The sequence below is a fragment of the Fundulus heteroclitus genome, chromosome 20, assembly GCF_011125445.2.
Source record: "Fundulus heteroclitus isolate FHET01 chromosome 20, MU-UCD_Fhet_4.1, whole genome shotgun sequence".
NCBI classification, from domain to species: domain Eukaryota; kingdom Metazoa; phylum Chordata; class Actinopteri; order Cyprinodontiformes; family Fundulidae; genus Fundulus; species Fundulus heteroclitus.
Genome location: NC_046380.1, coordinates 30,327,454 through 30,343,943, shown reverse-complemented (window position 1 = coordinate 30,343,943; position 16,490 = coordinate 30,327,454). Strand labels below are relative to the sequence as shown.

General features: G+C 40.1%; 1 protein-coding gene across 5 annotated transcripts in view; it reads right to left on the bottom strand.

Moving 5' to 3' along the window:
• The window catches only part of plxna1b (plexin A1b), a 254,801-nt gene that overhangs the window by 175,750 nt on the left and 62,561 nt on the right, over window positions 1-16,490 (bottom strand). For all 5 annotated transcript variants that reach the window (XM_012870500.3, XM_012870503.3, XM_012870502.3 and 2 more), the window contains exon 3: window positions 14,819-15,001. In XM_012870500.3, coding sequence (XP_012725954.1) covers window positions 14,819-15,001 — 183 coding nt within the window. The remainder of the gene's footprint in view (window positions 1-14,818; window positions 15,002-16,490) is intronic.

The following is a 16,490-nucleotide window of genomic DNA, read 5'->3' as shown; positions in this document are numbered from 1 at the left end:
ATATATATATATATATATATATATATATATATATATATATATATATATATATATATATATATATATATATATATATATATATATATATATATATATATATATATATATATATATATATATATATACTCTAGTCCAGGGGCCCCCATCCTGACTCCAGCCCAGGGGCCCCCATCCTCCTAAATCCGGCCCTGTGCGTGTCTTTCCAGCATTTCCACTTGACTTCTTTTCTTCTCTCCCTTTGCATTTATTGGATGTACCTGCACTCTCGCCTTCATTAACGACTGCATGCGTTTAATAATGTGCATGGTGTGTTTGTCTGCAGCCTCTCCGCGGGGACCCTGTTTGTAGCACTTTAATTAGCTTAATCCAACACTAACACATGGATGGAGGAGGATAGGACTGTGTAGATGGCTGGAGTGTGAGCTGTGGCAGAAAGGGAGGAAGGAGGAATGAGGAGAGAATATTTCTGTCTACCATTTGTTTCTTTCCCTTCAAAAAGAAAACACACACGCACACACTTAACATACACACAGGCCTCCATGTTGGTTCTTGGCAGTGTCAGTAACTGGCCAGGCCATTGTAAAACCCATAGAGAGGAGGAAACTGTCTTCAAAATGGCCACATGGGCTGTTGGTGGCCAACTAAACCTTTTCCAGGGAGACAAAGAATCCAAACTGTGGCCAGACTAAATCACCAATTAAAAATAATAGCGAAGGCTTAATTGGTGTTAGCCAATTTAGAGTGACAGTGTGCAATTATTGTTTCAGAGTAGATGTGGAGGAGACAGTTGGGAGCTTCCATTTGTACGCCCGGGCTAATTTAGCTGCTCAAAACAGTATTTAAGGGCCAGCACATCTTTACAGACCTGGAGCAAGACGGAGGAAAACCAAGGTGCAAAGACGGTAGATAAAGTGAGAAAAGGCTGGAAAAAGTAAAGGGGATATAAGCGGGAGATGATGGGTGTGAATCAAGGGGAGTGTGTGTGTGTGTGTGTGGGGGGGTGCATAAACAAATGCTAGCCTTGGGAATAGATGCAATCAGCTCAGTCAGTCAGTTAATGACTAACTCCGTGGAGGAAAGAGAGGAGCAGAAAGAGTACTGATGGTGTGAGAGAAATGAAGAGAAGAAACGGGGGAACTGAGTGAAACAGAGAGAAGAAGAGAGGAACAAGAGACAAGTGGCAGAGAGGAGAGATGGATAGATACATGACTAATTAATCAGTTTGAAACATTCAAACCAGAGAAAAGCATGGGTAAATATTTTACCAAGTGGAGACAATCAGCGATTAGTGAATGCAGATGGGGAGGAAAGAAAGAGGCCTGCGAGGACAAAGAGAGGCAGTGAAAAAGATATAACACTCTGCAAGACAGTGAATAAAACTGGGCCCAGCGAGCTCCCTCTTCAATGCCCAATTCTTCATTTTTAATGCCTTAGCAGATGGAAATTATAACGTCACAGGGTCAGCTGTACAAACTCTTAACGGCTTTTTCAGCAAGCTCTGCTGAACACAAAACCTTATATAGTGCTTTGACAACAACACCCTTAACTGGTAATAAAATATAAATTCTCTAATTTGGGTGAACTAAAAATGTATGAGGCAAAGAAACTGAAATGAGCTCATATCAGGTAACCTGAAAAGTGACTTGCGAACGTATTCATGCCCTTTGAACTTCTCAGCCTTATTTCATGTACATGACAGGCCAAGGCAACACGGAGCATAAATGTGGCTTTCATAATTCTTTAAAAAAAAATTTAAAAGTATGACACGGTTGCATTTAGTCCCATTTACTCAGATACCCTAAAAAAAAGTCCACGTGTTTAAGGTTGATGATAGTTTAGATACGGCTTAAAAGGTTTGTTTCAGTTTGCCACAATCCATATGGGGAGACAGCAAACGCATACAAAAGGGTGCTCTGGTTAAATGGGACCACCACTGAACTATTTTTCCTGCATGCTGGATATTATTACCCCGTTTACACTACCCTTTTTTAACCGAGCCGAGACCAGTCCGAGCTCGGTAACCGAGATAACTCTCGAGTGTAAATGGTCAGCAGACTGAACTGAACTGAGGTAGACATAACCGGATCGCGCTAAATGCAGACCGGTTCCTGAGCAGGTCTGGGCCTGGTTTTTTTCTGGCCCGGTTATCTGATAACGAAGAGCGCATGAGCAGACCGCGTCATCTCCTTACAGTCAGCTGACTGTCCGCGGGTTTTCCAGCGTGTCTGGCTGCATGTCTCGATTCACACTCCATTCAGACAAATTTCAGACATTCATAAAAATACTAGCTTCCTTACTATGCCACATGGTTTCCAGAGATGATTCTGCTTAGCAGTGTGATCAACCTCAGCGTCTGTCGTTGTCTCCTGCATCTGTAAATCCTTATTAGATGTTCGTTTGTCTTATCCACGTCCCAAAAGCCGACTTGGTTAACTGATCCAAGCTCGGACTGGTCTCGGCTCAGATCGGTTTAACAAGGGTAGTGTAAATGGGGCTTATGAGTGGAGGAAAACTAACACTACACATCAGCCTTAACATACTATCCTGATGTTTTAAACATAGTACTGGTGGCATTATGGTGTGGGAATACCTTTATAAAGCAAGAACCAGGGGAATGGTAAGAGTTGCAAAAAAATAAAAATAAATAAATAAATAAATAAAAATAAAAAATAAAAAATCAGGCCTGAGGTAGAGGTCCACCTTACAGCAGAACAGAGACCCTACCATACAGCGAGAAAAATTAGCATATTAATGTGGTAGAATGACCCAGTCAAAGCCCAGCCTTAAATCCAAGTGAGAACCTGTAGAACATATGCTCTACGTCCATGACTGAGTGGGGTCTATTTTAAAAAGTAGAAAAGCTCTTTAGAAAGTTAAAATGCATTTACTGGCATAAATATGCAAGGCACTGTATGTTAAAACATATTCCAAGTCATCAGAAGGCAGCATGGACGCATGGAGTTTGTGCATTTAGTTCTGCCTGTTAAAGGAAGTACAGACTGATAACGAGATGCCTACTTTGACCTTTTCATGCTCCCAAAGCACGAGACAAAACAGCAAGGAACCCTTCAAGTAAAACACATTTCCCTGACAGTGCCCTCACTGTTAACTAAAATCCAACTTCACACTGGGATGCAAAGGTGCGAGCGTCTGTGCTTCAGCTAAAGCAGAGGAACTAATCAAAACAATCTATTAAAAATCTATTAGGGTCGCAATGAGTAATCTGATAAGCCGCCTACAGTCGCTTCCCATCGGAGTCTGTGTGTGTGTGTGTGTGTGTTTGAACTGCGGCGCCGTCTACATTCTTCACAGAAGATTAGCTAATTTGATAGTAACTCACATTTTCACACTCATCATATGATGTAATGGAGCTGAAGAAGCTCCTCACATCCAGCTATTTTGCACAGATTTAAAAGAAGCATCGCAGTGCGGCGTCTTGCTGAAGGACGATTCCAACCTCTGGATGTTTTATTCTTCTGCATAAAGCTTTGTGGGTGAAGGGTTGAGCGGCCTACATGTAAGGTTCTTGATAGTGGAGAGCTGTGCGGTAATCTGACAGCGATCTCTTCTAAATGAACGCATATTACTGAGCACTGTGGAGCCGGAATGTTCAAATGACTGAGATATTAAGTTAAACAGTCTGTGACTGCAAGTGTGTGAGATAACAATCGCAGCTAAGCTATGCCTGCAGTGTCCCTTCAGATGGCCGACACTCCAAAAGCATGCTGGACCAGGATGTATCCAACTTTGTATGGAGCAGGCAGTGTTTTTTTTTTAAGCTATAGTTTCTAAATTGCTAAAACGTTCCATCAGTGTTCTGGAGTGATTGCTTTTTGTTTTCTTCCTTTAGCTAGTACGTTGAGCTAAAGCAGCTGCACGCTGCTGGTCAGCTGGCAGAAAGAGGGCTATGCTGTCCCCGTTCTTACAGAAGGCAGGTCATCATAAACAAAAATAAATTAAAAGTGAAGGGTGAAGGTGTGGGGCTGCTTGGTGTTACAAAATTGTGTGATTGCAATAACTATTATTAATATTGGTGGCAATAAATCCACATTTCCTTCACGCCTGTGTCTCTTATGTGTGCTTCCAAGTCCCTGTGTGACCTCTAGCATCTTGGCCACCATAATCTGCATCAGATGTGGCTCTTTGCTGATTTGAAACCCCATCCAACAGGGTGAATACCTTATTGGGATGCAACAGGTTATGAATGACACTTGCAATGTATTGGCCAAATATTATTGCATTCCAAACCATGTTTTGCAACAATAATATTGTGCACACCCATGATTTATCCCCAATATATTGTCCAGCCTAAATGAAGCTTCTTAGTACATTCTTACTTTGATAGATATAGTAGGTGTAGAATCATAGTTGGCAAGCTACATAAAATAGCAACAATACCCTAAGAAGTTGACTGTGGAGTTGAGGGACGTAGTAAAAGGACGTTTTTGTCAATCGTGAGAATTAAGCCAACCGCTTAAGTTCTACTTTCAGATATTTTTGTAACATTTGCTTATGCATTACTCAAGGTTATAGTGCAGGACTCTTATGCGGGCCCTTGCATAGTGTTGTGAATATACTTGTTTTTGGCGAGCTGAGTTGTGAGTCTTGGCAGAGGTCGGTCCAGATGTCGGGTTTTCTGTCATCCAGCTGGCGTGCTTGTTGCAGTAACAATGGGTACAAACAGCTGACAGGACACTGGCCTTCTTTTTCCTTATGATCAACTTCCCTTTTCTGAAAAGGCTAAGGAGTCATGATGTTCCCGTACTAAATCAAACATGTAGGCAATGTTAAAATTTTTTTAATCAGTAAAAGTAAGTAAATTAAAGTTCTCAAGAAAGTTTGTAATAAGATAGGTGTATAAAATATAAAAAGCAGAAATTGTTTAAGATTCCATCCAGAGATGCATAATGGAGCTGACCTACAATCCAGCGGTCCTCCCTCACTTGGCTGGTGTGAGCATCCCAGCTTGCATCCTAACTCCTCTAATCTTCCCTTAAAAATGGATTTGAGCATGATACATTTATTATTCATCCCGTCTGCTCTTTCTTTTCAACGGTCTCCCTTTCTCTGGGCTTTCTCTCCCACTCTGATCTGCTCCTCACTTTGGCTCATTAACCCCTGGTAGCGGCGAATCAGGATGGGGAACGGAGAACAAGTGAATGAGTGCAGTCACACACCGTCGGACCGAGCTAAACTGCATTAGCACTGAGATTATCAAGGCCTAAACTGCTATCTTCTGTAACATTAGGTGACATTGTGGCTTACTGTAACATATCCTGCTTTTTAAAGGTGATTAGCCTTAAACATTTATCGCAAAGCCTGTTAAATTCCATTTAATAATTGGCACTGGGATTACAACACATATGAGAAGATTAGCCAAAACGACTGCCAAGTCGCTTTCTTTTTTTTTTTGTCACCTATGCTTGTTAGAGAGTCTGGAAGTACGGGTTATCAGGGGAGATAAGGCTTTGTAGGACAAAGGTGCAAAGATAGAGGTGGTAGTTTTAATGAGACTGTGGGGGTGGATACATGCAGATATGATGGCATGTAGATCTTTTAAAAGGGACCCCTCATTACTGTCTACCTTTTCACCATAAATGCTACAATCCCCGTCTAAGGATACGCATGAATGAAAGGGATTTGGGCTGTGCAGATGCAAACTTGGTACGTCTTGATTTATGCCCTCTCTTTTTCGATTTAATGAGAGAAAATGATGAGAGGAAAAACAATGATCTAAGCCTGGACTTTGACTAGACAAGTCCAAAACTTTAAGTTGTCATTGAGAAGGGATCTTTACAGCTTTTGATCTAGCTGCAAAAACAGGAGCAGGTTACTTCATGTCAGACGTTAAACATGTCGTCAATTAAATAAAAGTCTTCCAAAAAAGGTTGCTAGTAGCTAGTGGTTATCATTTCACATAGGGCTAGGTTGGATTGGAGAGCTTTTCTACCCTAATGAAAAATGCAATGTGTATTTATGTAGTTATTTTGTTTGACTTTGGTTTATTTTTAATCATCTGAAATGTCAAACAACCTGTAAGGGAGCAAAATACTTTTTCAAAGCACTGCATATACACAACGCCCTACACCCTGACCAAAAGCAGGAATGGCGTCGCCGACATCCGGAGGGGACACGTCCCGTTCCGTGTTCCCCGTGTGAAACTCTGCAGTGCCAGGCCAAAGCCTCGGCCGTGCCTCTGTGGGTGAATGTGCTGGAGACATCGTTCACAACGAGATTGTGTTCTTCTCTAGGTTGACTGTAGCCACATGTGAGGACATGCCAGCAGATGGGAGAAAGACTCAGGCTGGCAATGATGAGAGATAATTGATGCCCACATGCTTCAGAGGGACACGCATATGTACACACATATGGAGGCAAATCTTGTCTGGAGAAGGACGACATATCACTTTAACTAAATTTGCACTTTGTGCCATTGCACAAGGTCAAAATGCCTCCTTTAAAGCAGGATATGTACTCTCTCTCTCTTGCAGCTCTCTCAGATAAAGTGCCGACTCAAAGAGCTAGTTCAGGTTTGACAGTTGACATCTCGGAGATTTAAAAATAAAGTTCAAGTATTGGTTTGCATAGAATCTCTACCTTAGTTGTATGGTGATGATTTGTTTACAGTCTGGTGTGCAGCCAAAAATACATTTCATTGCCATTATAAATAGAGGTTGGCCCTTATCAGCAGATATTTTCTGTTGAGTTAAATTGGTCCCATCTACTCTACTTTTTGGTCTTTGTGATGTTTGTTTTCACTAATGTTCTCTAATAAACTTATGGTCCCTTTGCAGAGCACCTGGGTTTATACTGAGAATAAATCTCATAGCAGGAGTCGGTTTATAAATTATGTACATTCTAAGAGCAAATGGTTGTATTTTATTTTATGGTGTAAAACAAAAAGATGGATGAATTAATCCACACGCTGCTTATTCTTGAAACTATGGATATTTCTTTAAGTCTACAAATCCTAATAAAAAGCAATAAAAATGTGCTTTGATTTTCATATTTACGAACACACCCCGCTTGTTGTCATTAACAAAACTAATATGCCTTTTTTTCCTCCTTATCTGCTAAATCGTTTGCAACACGTTACTCTAAGAATTGACAGAAACCTGTTTAAGACTTGACCTGCTCAGTCTAAACCTACATTTGTGTATATTTTAACTACTTTTCTTTTTTATGATGTTGCATGTAGGCTTTTTAAAAATATGTTCTTATTCATTTACGGTTTTACGTTTATTTTTATAGTGAACCACTTGGTGGGTTTTTCACCTGTGAAAGGTGCTATGTAAACAGTTATTTCTATTCTAGCTACATCCAAACCCAACCTCACACGCTTAAAACACTCACTATTCATCCAGATTATCAGATGGTATAAAATGTAAATATTTAGACATCAGACATGGGACTTTAATCTGTTTTGTGTTACGTGCTTTTTTGAGTTAAAGTAAAGACGTTTTCAAGGTTAAAAAAAAGAATTTAGCCACTTCGGCCTGTTGAATATTAAAGTGCATCAAATGCATCTTAAAACGGCACCGTTCTTCAGCCAGGTTATTGGCTTGAGTTAAATGTCAAGCTATAAAAAGGGCTCTCATAGTGGATAGGAAATACTGCATAAGCTGGTTTATTATATTCATAGTGCAATTTCAAAGTTTAACTATATAAAATCAAGAAAGAAAACTAAAATTAGGTGTGTTTTCTTTTTTTTTTTTTTAGATGGAGAACATCATAGAAAATTATTTTGTTGTGCGTTTATTCGGGACATCATGATGAGACTGTTTGACAGTAAAGTAAATCAACCTCAACATTAAACACAAAGAATAAATGATTTGTTGTGTTCTGAGCGCCTGGTCTTAACCTCTGTTGCTTCTGCCAAGTCTGCTCTCTTTCATCCTTCTCTACATCTCCATCTCACGCTCCATTTGCGTGCGTGCGTACGTGCATGCGTGCGTGGGTCTGCGCGTGAGTGCGTGTTTGTGGGACCCTGTGCGGCTGTGTGAACTAATGACCGAGAGCTACCAAACGTCCGCACAAAGCCAGTCTCTGTACTCGTGCCCGGGCCAAACAACTCGTGGCTCGGGTGGTGGAGCTGAACGATGACACGAAGCACATTCACTCACACAGGAAGAGGGAAGTCAAGTTAAGTTTTCCTTCTAAACAGGGAAGTTTTTAAATTTTTTTTTTTTCTCTTCAGACTGACACCGTTTGCTTCAGAGAACATCGTGCGAATGAAAACAGATTATTTTCGGCCATTATTTCTCCGTACGATATAAAACAGGAAAAGTAGGGAGTTCCCACAAAAGGTTTGTTCTCATTTGGGTGGAGAACATTTAGCAGAGGGGAGGTGGTAACGCGGATTTTGATGGAAACCACAAAAACATGTACCAGCACGCGAACACACAAACACAAACGCATACATGTACGCAGGGGATTTTGACGAGACAGCGTTAGGCACAAGACTCACAATCATGCATCAATTAGGCCATGACATGATCTCTTAATGGTGACATCACGAGTCTCAGAGGAATATGGAAGTGACTTCACGCAGAAAAATATGCATTCAAGAGGGATAAATATTATGTAACCCCCTTACTGCCGAATACCATTCAATACATTCAAAGAAAGCCACACAAATCATACCAGTGCAACATTATAATGCTCTGAGCAAGCTCTGGGGCTGCAAGACGCAAGGGAAGCATGCATTCACAATCACCTTGTTGCAATGACAATATTGATTGCAAAGAAGCAACATTTCCCCTACTCTCCTCTTTTTCCCCCCGTATTCCTAATATTGCTGCCACTCTCTGTGAGCTTCAGGATCCATCACCCTAAACGTTTTATCAGTGGCAGTGAGGTTCTGTCCAGCTTGCCAATTATAGTAACAGGATGCCCAGCATGAACGCTTTTGACCCTTAAAATGTAACAGCCTAGCGTTTATTGTTTCCAAGCAGTCCTTCAGATTGCTTCCCCCCCTCCCCACCTTTTGTTATAAGTCATATAGTTATAAATATAAAATTATGATTCAATAAATGGTAGAAGCTCTACCGGGTTCCAAGTTATAGTATGTCAGTGTTAAACAGAAACTGTTTCCATTTTCATTTATTTTGTATTTGACTTTTTTTTTTACCTCTTTGGTAAGACTTTCAGCCAATTGTTAGTGAGACCATAATTGGATAATCTCAGCTGTCCCTTGCAGATATTGTTTTGGGATACGTCAAGAACAAAGTGCACTCTTAGGCACAATTTGGTGAGAGAGTTTAACATGATTTGAGCAGGCACTAAACTCCTGTGGTGAAACTGTGGTGGTTACTTATTGTGGCAGGAGCATGTCCCAGTTCTTGGTTCTTATGCATGACATTTGACATCAGCGTGGATTAGTGGTCATGTTGTCCTCACGCCAAAGCAACATCATGTTTACACTGGGCTGGTAGTGATCAGAGTAATTATTTTATATTAATGTTCTTGGCAAGGTGGTTTTCTATACACTTTGCATCTCACCACGTGTTTGGTTGCAACCACAAAAAAAAAAAAGAAAGAAATAGAATAATAATAATAAAAAAAATATCCCACCTAGCAGCTGAAACAAACAACCCGTGATTCTCTTGCTGATAAATACTGTACCACACCTAGACTATTGCATATAGACAACGTGATGCACCGTACTCCCACAGAATAGGGCTCTTGGCTGTGAAAAACCACGCACAAGTCCAAATTGCTCATAGGCTGGTTGACCAAAGGAAGCTGTGAATTTTGCAGATTTTATCTTTGGAAACCCCTCAAACAAAAACAAAACCTCATACATGCTTCCTGTATGTCTGAAGTTCAAACCCTTTTTGTTTTTTTGCTACCTTACATGTGCCCATTTTAAACTACTGCTAATCAGAAAACTATTTTCTTTATTGTCATTATGCGTTACCAAACTGCTACTGTGGTGAGACACCGGCTCAGAATGCACAAAGATTACACAAAACACCCAGGCAAAACAAGAAGTTTTCCTTTTTTCTTTTTTTTAATTGCACCAACAACACTTCCTGAGAAGCTTAAAGTGTGCAAATATTAATTAAGTAAGTGCTTAAAGAAAAGCCCATTTGACTTCCTGTTTCTGGGTGTTTCACCGGTAGTCCAAAAGGCTTTTTTCAGTTCAGAACATGGGTTGGACGGATCAGGCTTATAAGTTATGGACACAACAATCACACTAACGGGCCTATTAGGCTCACATGAGTCACCGGCCACACCCAATCTTTGGGTCATTGTCACCTTGACAATCCAAACATGTCCTAACGATGCCAAAAGGCGAGTTGTTTTGATCACTCGAATTAGTGGAAAATCAGCCCATATAGATACATTTTCTTACAATAATCCAACTTTCAATAAAGGAAGGTGACATGAAGAGGAAACAACTGCAAACGTTGGAGTTTACAAATGTCCCTAACGTTATTCCTCAATTAGCTACGTTCTAGGCAGGGTATTGTTTCTTGTATTCTTTAACACGTTTGAGGAAGGCTATAATGTTTCAACCTTACTGAGGCGTGTTGTTTACCGCCTGTCAGTAAAGTGAGTTTTATATGGTGACAGAGTGCTCCCGCTGTCCGTCATCAGAAGCTCGGGGTTAGCCTCGCTGATCCACTGTTGAATGGGCGTCAGGCAGCTTCTCTGCACCCGGCCACCTGAGCCTGGCACAGCCACGACAGACACCCTGCGGGCACTTGGGGCTCTGGCCACCTGGCACAAAGGCTGCATACACATAACAGATGGCTTACATTGCCCCCTGATGGTACGCGCAGCTGAGGAATCCTAAGTCCTGTCTGTGTGTAAATGTGTGCACAGCATCAAAAAAAAAAGGCACAATTAGGTATTGGATTATCGACTTGAAGGCTCTCTTTTTGTCTCGCCCCGCTCAGACCACCCATAGGGACTCTGCATATGTGCGCAAGTGGGCCCCCGTCATGGTCAGTGACCTTTCATTGTCATTGCTTAAAAACGCCTGAAGGTGCAGAAGTGGCCATTCACCTATTTATCTTTTTTGTTAACACTTGATGTGTACAGCAGTGACTCGGATAAAGCACTTTTTCACACAGAAGCGGTGACCGAGGAGCTCGCATACTGTTGGAAGATGGAAAATGGAAGTGACCAATGAGCAGCTGAGCCAAGCAAAGCCTGGCCAAATTTTTCCAACCATTAAAACTTTTTCACATCACGTTACAGCCACAGACAGAGCATTTTATTGAGACTGCTGTTTGATAGAGCAACACAAAGCAGAACATAATTGGGAAGTGGGAAGAAAAAAAAATCTCATGATTTTCTCAGTCATTTAAGAACAAGATTCTGAAAAGTGTACTTTGCAAAAAAAAAATACCCGAAAGTGTATTTTTGGTCTCACCTGAATAGGAGCATTTCCTCCCACATGGGACTCCTGCATGGTGAATAGCAAACAGACACAGGACTTCTTGTGTCTTTCTTTTAACGACGGCATTCTGCGTGCCACTTTTCAATAAAAGTCAGATTTGTGAGCGAACAAACAATAATTGTCCGGTCAACCGACTTCTCCACCTGAGCTGTGGATCACTGCAGCTGCTACAGAGTTACCATGAGCCTCATGGCTGTTTCTAGGATCAATCCTTAGTAGGCCTGTCAGTTAAGGTTATGCTATCCTATTTTGCTATCCTATTTTGATGTATAGTGACTGGAATGTAGCTCTGCCCCATTTCAAAGCTTGGGATATATATTTTTTAGAACCTAACCCTGCTTTGAACGTGTTCACGGCTTTCTCCCTGACCTTTGTTACTTGGTCTTTGTGTTTTTCTATCATATAAAATATCAAGAAACTACATTAAGCTTTGTGGTTCCTGTGTGACAAAAATGCACAAAAAACTCACTCAAGGGGTGTGAATACTTTTACAAAGTCGACGTCTTGGACCACAGCAATGTCCAGATGAGTGCTAGAATTAGCGGACTTCGCACCTTTATCACTTCCTACATCCCTCCATCTCCTATTCCTTTCTTTTTTATCTTACCATTCTACCTTCCTTCCTGCTCTTACATCTCTTCTATGTGTCCCATCAAACCCTGACTCATTAGTGAAAGCTTCCCAAGTGAATGTCCCTGAGAGTGAGCGTGTCAAGCAGAGCACAAAGGGACTTCATTAGTGCTCGCTTTAAACATGTTGTTTATGCCACTGCTTTGTTGCTCTGGACAACCTTGAACATCATTGTTAATTAAAAATAGACTGAAAGGAGATGACACAAGCTATCAAAGCTCTCCAGTCTGCCCAAATGATGAATCAGAAGATGAATCTTAGGGAAAATTAACCAGTGTACTTGAAGGGCTATTAAAAAAAAGAAAGATGCTCTAGGATCCTTAAAGGAAAGATCCATTTTTCACACATGGACTGTTTTTACCTCAGCCCTTCAATCAATCCTTCCACCTTTTTTTCTTCTAAAAGAGTAACTAAAAACCCATTAATTCAGCCCTGCATTATATGACTTCAGGGCTAATGAGAGTTTCCAGAGTGTGAGTATGTGTGTGTGCTTAGGGTTTTGTGTACAGGTTCTTTTTAAAATATTCCACCTTTTCCTAGATTATACCCTTTTTTTTCTTGAGCTTTATGAGATACCCAGAAGAACTGGCAAGCTTCTCGTCTTTGTTGCTGATGCACACGAGAGCAACACAACCACCTACTTCCCAAGAGAGGTTCCGCACGCAAAATAACCTCAACCAGAGTGCATCACAGCGCGGGGGAAAAGACACGTGAGAACAGCTGAGAAAATAAAGCGCTCGTTGCCAGGCTAAGTGAATGGGCGTCACGCTGACAAATGCAAAGCACTGAATCTTAGTCAACTTGTAATGTTTGTCGTCTTCCTCATAAACATAAACACAGACACGCGCGTACAAACCCACGCCATCACGGGAGAACGCGTTATTGCGCATACGGTGAGTGACAAACACACAAATGCCGCATGCATACGCAAACAGGCATTAAAAGGCGCACAAACACACAGTCTGATTATACATTCATAATTTTGAATGGATGACAGGTCTTGAGCAGTGAGGAGGGAAACGGGTTGAATTCTAATGAGTCGCCATTTACATGAGAGTCCTTTTCTTTGTAAAGTGAACACACAGAAAGTCTCAAACATTCAAATCATACAAAAGGAATAATAACTGTGTCAGAGTGCATGTCTATCTACCGTACAATCACAAAAACAAAACGTGTAGTTAAGCACATACAGTTGTCATGATCCCCCTTCCTCTCCAAAAAAAGGGGGTGTGATTGTTATTATATCTGATATTATAAAATCTTGCAAAGAAAAGTGGGTACAAAAATGCTTTATGTGAGGTTTCTGTTCTGACTTAACAGTCCTCAGCAGAAATGCCCTCCTCTGGTCAAAACTTTTGGGCCAACTTAAATCTAGCTTTTAATATTCAAGCTGAGAACTCAACAGGGGGACACTACAGTACCTCTTTATGTGACTGGATAATGAAGCAGAAGCCTAAAACTGGATTTAAATTGTTGGAAAATCTTAAACTTTTAAAGAGCCGCCCTTAAATGTCTGCTTAAATGGCCATCAGCAAGAACAGGAGAATATGATGGTGTGATCATTTTAAACAAGGTTAAAAACATGTGTAATAGGGTAATGTAATAATAACACAGTTTTAGTTGTGATTAACATAACTTCTGCACTATAATATCTGCTCTTATTCACATTATTTGTACAGCTATAGTAATATTTGTAGTATTTATATTACAGTAGAGCTGCACAATATAGCAAATCACAACAGTCTCCCTAATGTTAATGCTAAACATTACCAACACAACAATCTGTTTGTAATGCAAATATGGACGATAATTTCAACCCAGTAAGACAGTTGTTCGCTTGATGCCCACACATGATAAAGATTGTGGTGACTGCGACGCTAATGCTTGTAGAGAGGAACAATAGTGAGGAAAATCATGTTTAATCGTAACTGATATCACAACAGCGGAACAACAAACCTTGTGATTACATGTTTTCTAATATTGTGGAGCAGTAATTTTTACTCGCAGTCACATAAAGACAAAGACAGGAGAGAGGTGGAGCAGTTGGTCATGAAAGATCTTGGAATGAAAGATCTTAATCGCTTTTGAAGCAGCAACTTTTTAAAAGTGGCTTAGCTTGAAACGATCACTCACTCGTTCATGTCTAATCAACATTAATTGTGTGGGGAGAATTTGACAGTGTCAGAATATCTAACAGGAACCCCCTAAAATTATAGCACTTAATATAAACTGACCCTTCCAGTTATTTCAAAAATAAATAAATCTAAAACAGGTATATTCAGATAATAGGTTTAAAAATAATTTGAATTTACATATATACCCAAATAGCATCTAACAGCACCAACACACTCCTTCATGGTACAGTTTTTCCCCCTGTATTTATATATAAGTTATCCAGTCATTAACACAGCTTGAATATCTAGCTTACTGATGCTAAGTCAGCTCAAGTCCTTGTCGTTAAAGGAAAATAGCTAATATTTGACCAAACAGTTGCCAAATTTATCATTAAGTACTTTTTTTTGTTTACTGCAGCAGAGGAACAGTAATGAAAAAGTAATGTAAAGAGTTTTTAACATACACCGGTTCATAAGGAATAGCAAATGTTTTCAATAGAAACTGCATTCTCTCATTTTATAGATCAGCAAAAGAACTGCCTGATTTAAAACAAAAATACTAAAATTACTTACAGCTAAATGTAAATTGAAGCGACAAAACTAAACAGCATCCTATCAGTTTGTGCAAATCAGAGCAATGGATCAAGCATCCGATCAATCCTACCTTCTTCAGTGTCCCGTTGCGTGTACCAACAAACGCCACCGTGTTGCCACGGTAGTCATAGGCAGCCACCGAAGTCATGCCCTCATCTTTGTCTATGAAGAGAGGGATGCCCTCAATGGTGCTGGTTCCTCCAAGAGGTTGGTTGAAGTCTTGTCCACAGAAGTTGTCGTCTATCTGCAGGGGCTGCAGAGCGAGGAAAAAAACACCATCAATGAGGGGAAAAAAGTCTCATTTGTTCAATGTAACAGCAAAAAAAGCACACTAAACAAATTACTAACAGTGAAGTACACACACATAAACCCAAACGTCTTTCAGTTTAAAAGGTAAATGCCAAAACTATCATCATAACCTGGCCAGAATTAGTAGATTTTCAGATTATTGACCCAAACAGTGACCAATAAGCCAGAAGCCAAATACTTGATTCTTTTTTAACAGTAAACAGAAAAAAACATAAGACAACAGTACTCTCTGGCGAGGACACTTAGAGTAAAGTTGACTCAAGGTTAGCTATAAAATAGTCAAAGGAAGCACAGAGATCTCAAAGCCCATTTAAATTGAAATTTTATTTCCAAGAACATATTAAGACATCTCTCTGGTTCATTCAGGCTGCAAGAGAGCGAGCGAGAGCAATACTGTAAGCAGATAACAGTAAGGCTAAAAGGAGTATAGCAAAGTTTCCGTTTGATCTTCCCAGCTGTCTGTTGTGGAAACTGCTGGAATGCTTTTTCAATAATGAATATGTAGAACGCATATACAAAGAATGTTGATTTTTAACACTATCCTGGCTAACCACTCCTAACCATGCTAATTGCTAATATAGGATGCAAAACCTGATTTATATAAAATCTCGCTAATCATTTTGTTTCTATTTAAATTATTAGCAAAACCTGACTTTACATCAACCATTCTCTCACACTGCAAGGTGACTTTACCTCAGCTAAAAACAGGTAGAAAAAAATTATTTCCAAAGTGGTTCTTAGATTTATTATACTACTAACAAATACATTGGTACTGGCAGATTAAAACTTAACAAAAAATCCAAACACGTCCTGTATACGCTCATGAAGTTCATTATTTTTCTAATACAACTTTGATGTGAGAAAACAACACTAACTGATGATAAAGCTTTTAAGTTTAAAGTTTTTTAAATGAAGAAATAAAACATGCTTATCTGGTGTCCTTTAACGAACACTGTTTAGGTTTGTGTTTCTCGTGTCAAATCTTCTCTGTTTCCCCAATCTAAAAGCATGCTGACCAACCTGTACTGCAGGTAAAATAAGTATGTCTCATAGGTACTTCAGAAAAAAAAACACACTTCAAACAAACCAGAATATCCCTTTAATGTTTTGAATCCTTATTGAGAACAGAGGATAAGACATAACAAAAAGTCCACTCAGACTCAGGACGTACAACACTTCATCCTAAGCACCCCTGGAATCCCTCTCAAAACAGATCTTGAAAGCACCCAAGCTGTGTTCAAGTCCACATGGAGCTCATTTCCATCACCCAGTAGGGACTGCACTGAAACCTATTGGTCTCCTATCTAACGTCAACGGTTTTGATTCCATTGCCTAACACATTAAATAGGCTATTCAAAGAAAGAGCCATTCACACAGACATTGCATTCTCACAAGCACCATCCCACCATGCAAAACCTATTTTCCTCTGCAGT